This window comes from Heterodontus francisci, chromosome 14 (assembly GCF_036365525.1).
Source record: "Heterodontus francisci isolate sHetFra1 chromosome 14, sHetFra1.hap1, whole genome shotgun sequence".
NCBI lineage: Eukaryota > Metazoa > Chordata > Chondrichthyes > Heterodontiformes > Heterodontidae > Heterodontus > Heterodontus francisci.
In genome coordinates, this window is record NC_090384.1 from 15,778,365 (window position 1) to 15,790,772 (window position 12,408).

General features: G+C 44.2%; 1 protein-coding gene across 2 annotated transcripts in view; it reads right to left on the reverse strand.

The window, feature by feature from the left end:
- slc39a13 (solute carrier family 39 member 13) overlaps positions 1-12,408 on the reverse strand; it is an 80,972-nt gene that overhangs the window by 28,272 nt on the left and 40,292 nt on the right. For both annotated transcript variants that reach the window (XM_068045905.1, XM_068045906.1), the window contains exons 5-7: positions 11,243-11,440; positions 11,058-11,147; positions 4,919-4,969 (exon numbers count right to left, since the gene is read on the reverse strand). In XM_068045905.1, the coding sequence (XP_067902006.1) occupies positions 4,919-4,969; positions 11,058-11,147; positions 11,243-11,440 (339 nt within the window). The remainder of the gene's footprint in view (positions 1-4,918; positions 4,970-11,057; positions 11,148-11,242; positions 11,441-12,408) is intronic.

Sequence of the window (12,408 nt, forward strand, 5' to 3'; positions counted from 1 at the left end):
CATGAACCCAGGATGGTATGTTGCCTCTCTGGTGCCAAGGTCAAGTATGTTACTGAGTGACTGCACAGAACTCTGAGGGTGAACAGCCAGAGATCGTGGTCCATGGGTAGAGAGAGGGATGAGGTCCTGCAATTAGATTTTAGGGAGATAGGAAGGAGACTAGCAAGCAGGGCCTCAAAAGGGTGAAATCTCCAGATTACCCTGGTGTCACATGCTATTGAGTACAGCAAAAGGAGGATAAATCAGATGAAAACATGGCTGGAAAGATGATGCTGGAGGGAGACTTTAGATTTCTGGAACATTGGAATCAGTTCTGGGGAGGTGAGACCTGTACAGGCAAGACAGGTTTCATCTAAAAAGAGCCTGGACTAATGACCTTGTGGGGCTGTTTGCTAGTGCTGTTGGGGAGGGTTTAAACTGACTTGGCAGGGGAATGGGAACCAGGATGTAGTATTAGAAATAAGGTACACAAAGGATTGGGAGAAGCAGCTGGCACTAGAGTAAGAAATAGTAAGGCATTAGATTAAGTCAGACAAACTGGAAAAGCAATAAGGTCTAAAATAGCTTTATGTGAATGCACTGAGTGTGGTAAATAAGTCTGGTGAGCTGCAGGCAGAAATAGCCACACATGGGAATACAATGTTGTGGCGTTAAAGGAGACCTGCCTCAAAAAAAAAAGGACAGGACTGGGTACTAAATAGTCCTGGATCCGAGGTGTTCAGGCAGATAGATAAGGAAAAGAAGGAGGAGGGGTAGCTGTAATGATTAATGAGAATATTACAGTGTTGGAGAGAGAATGTCCCAGAAGGGACAAGGACAGACCTATTTGGTTTAGAATTAAGAAACAGTACCATTACACGACTGGGTGTAATCTATAGGTCACCAACTGTGGGAAAGATATAGAGGAGCAAATTTGCAGAGAAATTACAGAGGTGAAGAAACTACAGAGTAGTGATAATGGGGGACTTTGATTTTCCTAATGTAGACTGGATAGTAATAGTGGAAAGGACAGAGAGGGGAGGAGTTTCTCAAGTGTATTCAGGAGAAATTTCTTGATCAGTATGTTTCCAACCCAAAGAGGAAGGAGGTATTGCTGAATCTGATCCTGGTGAATAAGGTCCGTCAAGTGGATCATGTGTCAGTTGGTAAACTTTTACAGGATAGTGATCATAGTATAAGGTTTAGGTTAGTCATGGGAAAGGACAAGGAGCAGTCTATAGTAAAAATACTAAATTGGAGGAGGGATAATCTCAGTATGGCGAGAAAAGATCTATCCCAGGTAAATTGGAATAAAAGATTGGCAGGTAAAACTGAACCAGAACAATGGGCTGCCTTTAAAGAGGAGTTGGTTGAGGTACAGTCAAGATACATTCCCACAAGAGGTAATGCTAACAGACTGGAGAATTCCAAATGCTACACCATTGTGCAAAAAAGGGTGGAAGATAAAATCCAGCAAGTACAATTTAACCTCAGTGGTAGGAAAGCTGCTGGAGATGATAATCTGGGACAAAAAACTGTCACTTGGACAAGTACAGATTAATTAGGGAAATCCAGCACAAATTTGTTAAAGGCAAATCATGTTTAACTAATCTGGTTGAATTTTTTGACGAGATAACATGGTTAATGAAGGTAATATAGTTGAAGAAATGCATTTGGACTTCCAAAACGCATTTTGATGAAGAGCCATAAAATAAAATTTCCAGCAAAGTTGAAGATCACTGAATAAAAGCGACACTGGCAGCATGCATGTGAAGTTGGCTGAGTGACAGGAAACAGAGTCGCGATGAATGGTTGGTTTTCAGACTGGAAGAATGCACAGATAGCTCCCCAGGGACGGTACTAGGACCACTGCTTTTCTTGATGTATATATATTAATGATCGAGACTTGGATTTACAGGGCAACAATTTCAAAATTTGCAGATGATACGAAACTTGGAAGTATTGTGAACTGTGAGGAAGACAGTGATAAGGCTTCAAGAGGATGTAGACAGGCTAGCGGATTGGACGGACACATGACAGATGAAACTTAATGCAGAGAAGCGTGAAGTGATACATTTTGGTAGGAAGAATGAGGAGAGGCAATATAAAATAAAGGGTCGTGAGAAACTATAACATTCTCCACTAACTTCGGAACTTGTGGAAGCTATCCAACTTGGGGGCATCAACAGTTCAGATGAGATGCGAACTGCTGTTTACTGTAGCTAGCTGTTCAGAAACTTGACCAAATTTACCAGCATACACTGGAAGGCCAAAAAATACTTTACAAAATAAACTAACTTAATAGCTGCATGCTGCTTTTTCACAGATAAACACGAACCACTGGACTGTGACAGGAGCCAACACTGTCAAGGCCATGAAATGTTTAGTCATGAGACCCACTGTCATAAAAAGAGACCCAAACACAATAGACAACATGCTTCGACACTATGTTAAATCATTACACTTGCTGTAATGCAAAGCTAATTAGTGTGTAAAACCTTAGTCTGATCTCAATAGTCTGGTAAGATCAAAGAATATTTGGGAATGGATAACCATTACGAACAGCTCTGAGCATACATGGTGAATACAAATGAGAAAGTTCTGAAAGTTAGTTTATAAATCGGAGACCAGATGTTTCGGGAGAGTTGTGGAAAACAGCCCAGAATGAGATAAGGGAAGATAAAGTAAAAGCTAGTTACAAAGACAGAAGGCATGTGTGGAAGGATGGACAATGTCAAGCCTGGCTTGAACTTCATGGTTCAAAGGATTTGACATTCCATTGGATAATTTATATCACAAGAGACTTTTGTTGGACACTGAGGTCCTGTCAGTGCAATATCCTATTTGCTATTGAAAAACAGGTACAAAAAGTGGTTGTTGAAGGAACCTCATTACTGCAGTCAGGGCAGGGGGGTGGGGGGGGGGGGGGGGTGGTGGGGGAGAGCGGGGGAGATTTGGCTAGTCACCTCAACAGGAGGACCTGCAATCAATAAGGACTGATAATCCATTGGTGTTTGTTTGGTTATCTCTTCTGACATTATTGGTGTACTCGCATTGTAATATTTTTATAACACTGTAGATTATGTGGTTTTGAATTTGTCTTCAAGATACAATAAAATCTTACAAATGGAACTTGTATGCCCTATGTAACTTCTCATAAATCTCAAATAAAAGAATCATAAACCTGTAACCTCTTGCAATAAGGTCTTACAGCTTATAATTCTAAAGGGGCTGCAGGAACAGATAGACCTGGACATATACATGTACAAATCAATGAAGATGGCAGGACATGTTGAGAAAGTGCCTAAAAAGGCATACGGAATTCTGGGCATTATATATAGAGGCATAGAGTATGAAAGCAAGGTCGTACTGATGAACCCCTTTATTCATGGCTGCCAGCAGTGGACCATTTGAGGATCTTTGGTTAGGCTACTGTGGACCTGGAGATGGCAGGAGGAGATTTGATAGAGGAGATAAAGATAAGCTGATGATACAAGGACTGGTGCACACAGATTTAAGATTCTGGGCAAGAAATGCAGGGGGCAATGTGAGGAAGATTTTTTTTAAAACTCAGAGTGATAACGACCTGGAACTCGCTGCCTACGAGTGTGGTGCAAGCAGAGGCAATCGATGATTTCAAAAAGATATTGGATGGGCACTTGAGAGAAATAAATTTGCTTGGCTAAGTGGATACAGAGGGGGGAAAGGGGCCTGACTGGACTGCTCTACGAAGAGCTGGCATGGACTCGATGGGCCATAATGACTATGATCTCAACTGGAGTATGCTGTCCAATTCTGGGCACCGCACTTTAGGAAGGATGGGAAGGCTTTAGAGGGTGCAGAAAATATTTACGAGACGTGGATAGATTAGAGAAGCTGGGTTGATCTCCCAAGAGAAGGTTGAGAGGAGATTTGATGGAAGTTAGAGAGGGTGCAGAAAAGATTCATGAGAATGATTTCAGGGATGAGGAACTTCAATTACAGAGAAAGATCGGAGAAGTTAGGACTGCTTTCCTTGGAGAAGAGAAGGCGGAGAGGAGATTTGATTGAAGTATTCAAAATCATGAGGGGTCTGGACAGAGTAGATAGGGAGAAACTGTTCCCACCCGTGAAAGGATCGAGAACGAGAGGGCACAGATTTAAAGTAATTGGTAAAAGAAGCAAAAGTGACACGAGGAAAAACTTTTTCACGCAGTGAGTTGTTAAGGTCGGGAATGTACTGCCTGAGAGTGTGGTGGAGGCAGGTTCAAATGAGGTATTCAAAACAAAATTAGACAGTTATATGAAAAGGAAGAATGTACAGGGTTACGGGGAGAAGGTGGCACTAGGTGAAATGCTCATTAGGAGAGCTGGTGCTGTAACAATTCTGTGAAGTATTCAAAGTCATAAGGGGTCTGGACAGAGTAGATAGAGAAACTGTTCCCATTGGCAGAAAGGTTGAGAACCAGAGGACACAGATATAAGGTGATTGGCAAAAGAATCAATGGCGACGTGTGGAAAAACTTCTTTATGCAATGAGTGGTTAGGATCTGGATTGCACTGCCCGAGTGTGTAGTGGAAACAGATACAATTGGGTTTCAAAAGGGAATTGGTTAAGCACCTGTAAAAAAAAAATATTGCAGGGGAAAGGGTGGGGGAGTGTGACCAGCTGAGTTACTTTTGCAGAAGCCTGCAGAGACAACATGGGCTGAATGGTCACCTTCTGTTCTGTAACCATTCTAAGAGTCTATGAGTATGACTACAGCAGGCTGTTGCTTGACTATGTTCTCTATGGGGATGTCTGCCATCTTTGCCATCTGCACATTCAAGGAGGTATTTCTGTTGGGATGGGAAGAGGTTAAGGAAAATGGCAGTGCCCTGTACTTAGGAAACATATTTTTTTTTTTTAAAAAGGTGGTTGAAAGGATCAGTTACCCACATTAAGTATATGCTCACTCACCTCATGTGGAACTTCATGGAGGAGGATAGCCAGGGTTGTCGTGAGCCCAACCTGCAGGACAGGACAGGTACATGTCAACAATTTCAACAATAGAACTGATCTAGCAGACACCCGTAGCCATAGCAATGGCAATGGCTAGAAATGGATATAATGCAACTGTAGTAACCACAGCAACAGCTGACATCATTTGAGTTAACTGTAGCTCACTTCAGACATAGCTGGAGGAAACCATGACACAGGTAGTGAAATCAATTGAACTACAACCATTTACAAAAAAACTGCCCTGCCACCAGTCAAAAATATCAACCACCAGAATGTTGGGGAAAGAAATCTCAATAAAACCAGTTACAATCCTAAAACAAGCACACATGCAACTTGTTTCACACTGAAGAGCTTCTTTATCTCCACTCATTTCCTCCAAATAAAAGGTGTTGCTATGGGAACTCATATGGGTCCCAGCTATGCCTGCCTTTTTGTGGGATATGTGGAACATTCTTTGTTCCAGTCCAACTTAGGCCCCCTCCTTCACCTCTTTTTCTGGTACACTGATGACTCCATCGGTGTCGGTAAATGTTCCCTGTAACTTCCGATTGCTGTGCACAGCCAGCTTGTTGCACTGCGTGGTCCCTTTAACTGACATGCAGGCACACACCTTAAAAGGAATGTTGCTTGTGCCTAGCCTGCTTGTTCCCTATGCAGCACATTCCCAATTGTTGTGTGGCCATGCACCCACACAGCACAGAGAGAACACTGGTGCTGTTTCCTGCTCTTGCCCTCAACTGGAAAATTCAAATCAACTTTGCCTCCAATTTCCATCCTTCCCTTGCCTTCAAATGGCCCATCTCTAACTTTTCCCTTTGTCGACTTCTATGCCTTCATTTCTGAAGATAAGCTATTGATTAATATTCCAATATAAGCCCAATGACTCCCACAGCTACCTTGACTACTTTTGCGTGCCCTGCTTTCTGGAAAGACCCTATTTCACTCTACCATTTTCACAGTGTCTGTTTCATCTGTTTGGATGAACCTTCCATATCAGCACCTTTCCCTTTTTCCTCACACCACCCCCAACTTGACCATGTCTGCCTCATTTCCTGCAACTCTGCCCTTACCCTGAGCTCCCAGCTCACCCTGAACCACAATAGTGTCCCCCTTGTCCTCACCTTCCCCACCAGCCTCCACATTCAATATATCACCCTCCACCATCGCCAGCGTGATGCCACCAAACACATCTTCCCTTCCCCTCCCCTCTCCTTTCAGCATTCCAAAGGGACCATTCCCTCCCCAAAACTCTGGCCCACTCCTCAATACTACACCTCCCACCCAACAACCCCTTCCATTCCGATGGCAACTTTCCATGCAAGCGCATGTTTTTATTACACATACAGCAGGACCTGGGATAGCTCCTTGAACATTAAAGTACCATCGGCCAGTCTATGTTCAGTTTTCATTGAAACCATTACCAAAGCCAGCGGGAGGGGAAGCATGGAGCACCAATGTACAGAAAAACTGGAAAGCAACTCAACAGTTCAACTGGATCAAGCACATATTTGCAGAAGTCTGCCCTTGGAACAAACATTTCTGCTTTTACCACTGATGAGGATGGATCATGAAGGTGAGTGCAGTACAGAGGGGAGAGACTGAGAGACAACATGCAAGTTTGTCTGCAACTGGGGCACAGATTTTGAAATGGAGACAGGTGGCGGTAATAAAAACAGAAAATGCCAGAAATACTCAGCAGGTCTGGCAGAATCTGTAGGGAGAGAAAGAGTTAATATTTCAGGTCAATGACCCTTCATCATTATTTCAGATTTCCAGCATCTGCAGCATTTTGCTTTTGTACTTTAGATTATTTTTTTTTTAGATTAGAGATACAGCACTGAAACAGGCCCTTCGGCCCACCGAGTCTGTGCCGAACATCAACCACCCATTTATACTAATCCTACACTAATCCCATATTCCCAACAAACATCCCCACCTGTCCCTATATTTCCCTACCACCTACCTATACTGGTGACAATTTATAATGGCCAATTTACCTATCAACCTGCAAGTCTTTTGGCTTGTGTGAGGAAACCGGAGCACCCGGAGAAAACCCACGCAGACACAGGGAGAACTTGCAAACTCCACACAGGCAGTACCCGGAATCGAACCCTGGTCCCTGGAGCTGTGAGGCTGCGGTGCTAACCACTGCGCCACTGTGCCGCCCTTCAGGTGACAGTGTTGGTTTTCCTTACTGTCCTGGGATAATCCTATCAAAATGGAACATTATTTCTCTTCCATCCCACAGCAAACCTCCAGTGACCATTTTGTGACACACAGCTGTTACATGTAACTTGAGACTGGCAGATACTTGGGTAAGTCCATCCCGTCACACCGGGATCTAAGTCACCATGAGCACCAAGAGGCAATGACACAAAATACAGTGCTGTCAACACCAAATGTTACAGCAGGGGTTACCAACGGTCAGTATTGGTGATGTTTACAGCTTACAAACCATTCACATCAAGCAGTGTGAGGTAAAGAGGTATCTTACAGTTCTGGATATCACTCAAAATTACAGCTGTAACTCACTCTTAAGTATATATTAGCATAAAAACACCTAAGCACCTTGATTAGATTTCAACCTCGAACTCATTCCTGGGTATGTTCTATCCGTTGCATGATCAGTAATCAACATTGCCTCTGAAACATTTATGATTTTGTCCCCTCTGAACAAGAATTTCTGGGGTGCAGAAGTGCAACCTGCACATTTTTTGATCAGATCAAATTTATTAGCTAAAGAGCAATAGAACATAGAACAGTACAGCACAGTACAGGCCCTTCAGCCCACGATGTTGTGCCAAACCTTTAACCTACTCTAAGATCAAACTACCTACATACCTTTCATACTACCATCATCCATGTACCTATCCAAGAGTCGCTTAAATGCCCCTAATGTATCTGCTTCTACTACCACCGCTGGCAGCGCATTCCACGCACCCACCACACTCTGTGTAAAGAACCTACCTCTGACATCTCCCCGAAACCTTCCTCCAATCACCTTAAAATTATGCCCCCTGGTGATAGCCCTTTCCACCCTGGGAAAAATTCTCTGACTATCCACTCTATCTATGCCTCTCATCACCTTGTACCCCTCTATCAAGTCACCTCTCATCCTTCTTCGCTCCAATGAGAAAAGCCCTAGCTCCCCCAATCTTTCTTCGTAGGACATGTCCTCCAGTCCAGGCAGCATCCTGGTAAATCTCCTCTGCACCCTCTCTAAAGCTTCCACATCCTTCCTATAATGAGGCGACCAGAACTGAACACAATATTCCAAGTGTGGTCGAACCAGGGCCTTATAGAGCTGCAGCATAACCTCGCGGCTCTTAAACTCAATCCCCCTGTTAATGAAAGCCAACACACCATACGCCTTCTTAACAACCCTATCAACTTGGGTGGCAACTTTGAGCGATCTATGGACATGGACCCCAAGATCCCTCTGTTCCTCCACACTACCAAGAATCCTGTCTTTAAGCCTGTATTCCGCATTCAAATTCGACCTTCCAAAATGAATCACTTCACGCTTTTCCAGGTTGAACTCCATCTGCCACTTCTCAGCCCAGCTCTGCATCCTGTCAATGTCCCGTTGCAACCTACAACAGCCTTCCACACTATCCACAACGCCAGCAACCTTCGTGTCATCGGCAAACTTGCTAACACAGCCTTCCACTTCCTCATCCAAGTCATTTATAAAAATCACAAAGAGCAGAGGTCCCAGAACAGATCCTTGTGGAACACCACTGGTCACCGAGCTCCATGCTGAATACTTTCCATCTACTACCACCCTCTGACTTCTATGGGCCAGCCAATTTTGTATCCATCCAGACAGCCAAATTTCCCTGAATCCCATGCCTCCTTACTTTCTGAATGAGCATACCATGGGGAACCTTATCAAACGCCTTGCTAAAATCCATATACACCACATCCACTGCTCTTCCTTCATCAATGTGTTTTGTCACATCTTCAAAGAATTCAATAAGGCTTGTGAGGCATGACCTGCCCCTCACAAAGCCATGCTGACTGTCTCTAATCAAACCATGCTTTTCCAAATAATCATAAATCCTGTCTCTCAGAATCCTCTCCAATAATTTTCCCACTACCGACGTAAGACTGACTGGTCTATAATTCCCAGGGTTATCCCTATTCCCTTTCTTGAACAAGGGAACAACATTTGCCACCCTCCAATCATCCGGTACTACTCCAGTGGACAGTGAAGACGCAAAGATCATCGCCAAAGGCGCAGCAATCTCTTCCCTCGCTTCCCATAATATCTTTGGGTATATCCCGTCTGCCCCCGGGGACTTATCTGTCCTCATATCATTCGTAATTTCCAGCACATCCTCCCTCTTAACCTCAACCTGTTCGAGCATGTCAGCCTGCTCCACGCTGTCCTCACAAACGACCAGGTCCCTCTCACTAGTGAATACTGAAGCAAAGTATTCATTTAGGACCTCCCCTACCTCCTCCGACTCCAGGCACAAGTTCCCTCCACTATCCCTGATCGGCCCTACCCTCACTCTGGCCATCCTCTTGTTCCTCACATAAGTGTAGAACGCCTTGGGATTTTCCTTAATCCTACCCGCCAAGACTTTTTCATGTCCCCTTCTAGCTCTCCTAAGTCCATTCTTCAGTTCCTTCCTGGCTACCTTGTAACCCTCTAGAGCCCTGTCTGATCCTTGCTTCCTCAACCTTAAGTTAGCTTCGTTCTTCCTCTTGACTAGCTGTTCCATATCTCGTCATCCAAGGTTCCTTCACCCTACCATCCCTTCCCTGCCTCATCGGGACAAACCTATCCAGCAGTCACAGCAAGTGCTCCCTAAACAACCTCCACATTTCTGTCGTGCATTTCCCTGAGAACATCTGTTCCCAATTTATGCTCCCCAGTTCCTGCCCAATAGCATTGTAATTCCTCCTCCCCCAATTAAATATTTTCCCATCCCGTCTGCTCCTGTCCCTCTCCATGACTATAGTAAAGGTCAGGGAGCTGTGATCACTATCACCGAAATGCTCTCCCACCGAGAGATCTGCCACCTGGCCTGGTTCGTTGCCAAGCATCAAGTCCAACATCGTCTCCCCTCTAGTCGGCCTATCTACATATTGAGTCAGGAAACCTTCCTGGACACACCTGACAAAAACTGCTCCATCCAAACTATTTGCACTAAGGAGGTTCCAATCAATATTAGGGAAGTTGAAGTCACCCATGACAACAACCCTGTTACTTCTGCACCTTTCCAAAATCTGCCTCCCAATCTGTTCCTCCATGTCTCTGTTGCTATTGGGGGGTCTATAGAAAACTCCCAACAAAGTGACTGCTCCTTTCCTGTTTCTGACTTCCACCCATAATGACTCAGTAGACAAACCCTCCTCGACGACCTCCCTTTCTGCAACTGCGATACTATCCCTGATTAACAATGCCACTCCCCCACCTCTTTTACCTCCCTCCCTATTCCTTTTGAAACATCTAAACCCCGGAACATCCAACATCCATTCCTGCCCCTGTGATATCCACGTCTCCGTAATGGCCACAACATCGTAGCTCCAAGTACTGATCCATGCTCTAAGTTCATCACCCTTATTCCTGACACCTCTTGCGTTAAAATAGACACACTTCAACCCATCATACTGGCTGCAACTTTGCCCCGTCAACTGTCTAACCTTCCTCACAGACTCTCCGCACTCGGTACCTGCCTGTTCAACAGCTACCCCATCCACTGATCCGTGGCTCCGGTTCCCATCCCCCTGCCAAACTAGTTTAAACCCTCCCGAAGAGCTCTAGCAAACCTCCCGCCCAGGATATTGGTGCCCCTCCAGTTCAGATGCAACCCGTACTTCTTGTACAGGTCCCACCTTCCCCAGAAGGTATCCCAATGATCCACATATCTGAATCCCTCCCTCCTACACCAGTTCTGTAGCCACGTGTTCAGCTGCACTCGCTCCCTGTTTCTAGCCTCACTAGCACGTGGTTTGCTTTGATACGCTGTCAACCGTCTTGGGACATTTTAATACGTTAAAGGCACTATAAAAATACAAGTTGTTGATGTTTAGATTTTGCATTTCACCACTCCATTTGCAAATCATTTTCTTCTCTTTTACTTACTTTTCTGCTGACGAGGAAGCTCCCAGCCACTGCCAGGCCATGTGTGAAGTTATCAATACCATTGGCAACGAGGTTCAAGTATCCACTAATCTACAAAATAAAAGGTGGTGTCAAATTTTTAAAAAATAACGTGGCCAAGCAGTATTCAAGAAAGGATCCAGAGCAACAAACAACGTCAACCTTACCTTAATGGCTTGAACAGGCTGAGTGGGTGCCCTGAGCTGCAGAGTGGATCTATGGCAGTGGCCGTTAGCAAGATGGACATGAGAACCATTGTGATGAGTGCTGGCAGGGGGAATAAATTTTCCATTTTTAAGGCACTTGATGGCCTTATCCACACAGCAACGCCCATTCTGCAATGTCTGCTGGGTCTGAGAAGATGCCTGGAAGAAGGATGACAACATTTCTGGTGAAAAGAGAATTGGGGCTCATTTGCTGCAGGAAGTGATAACACTTCTTTAAAAGGAATAGCAAGACTTGCATTTAAATAGTCTCAGAACATCCCAGAGCACAACTAATGAAATACTTTTGAAGAGTAGTCACTGTTGTAATACAGGAAACATGGCAACCTATTTGCACACAGAAACTTCCCATAAACAATGAGATAATGACCAGATAACCTGTTTTAGTGGTGTTGGTTGAGAAATAAAATGTTGTGCCCTGGCCAACATTCATAACAGCATGCTTCAGTTAATAAAGGCTGCGACCCATTCTGCCTTAAGCACCTCACTTGCTTTTATGCAAAGTACATTTACAATTAAGAGCAGCAGATCTTACTTCTGTGAATTTATCAACTGTGCACTCACGAGGAGGAACAATTGGTGTACTAAAGACATCAGAATCTACCATTGGGTTTGGATGGGATATATTTCAAATCCATGTAAATAATGTATATTGAGAAGATACATAACATATCATGGAAGCCTAATGCTTTATTGCAAAGAGGGACATCATTACTTGCTCTGCAGCACTTCAACAGCTGCTTGCAGTTGGTTCACATTTCAGACCATAAATCTCTCAAAACAAACCATATCACCAGCAAGTGTTGCTAGCTTAGCAGCTCAGCCCAACAGCGCTGTGAAGACAGAAAGAGTCAGCAGGCAATCAGATGCAGAAAAATGGGAAATTCTTAGAAATTCAGATAGGAGGTAAGTAACCACAGTAAAATATTCCGAGATGACCCAATTCACTTGTGGAAGTACCCAACGCATCATGCACATTTGTGTTGAAAGTACAATTCTGGTATAAAAATCACTTTGCTGTTGCAGAACTACATGGGGGGGAGGAGGAGAAAATCTGCTGTCATTACCTGGTCTGGCCTACATTTGACTCCAGACCCCCATCAATGTGG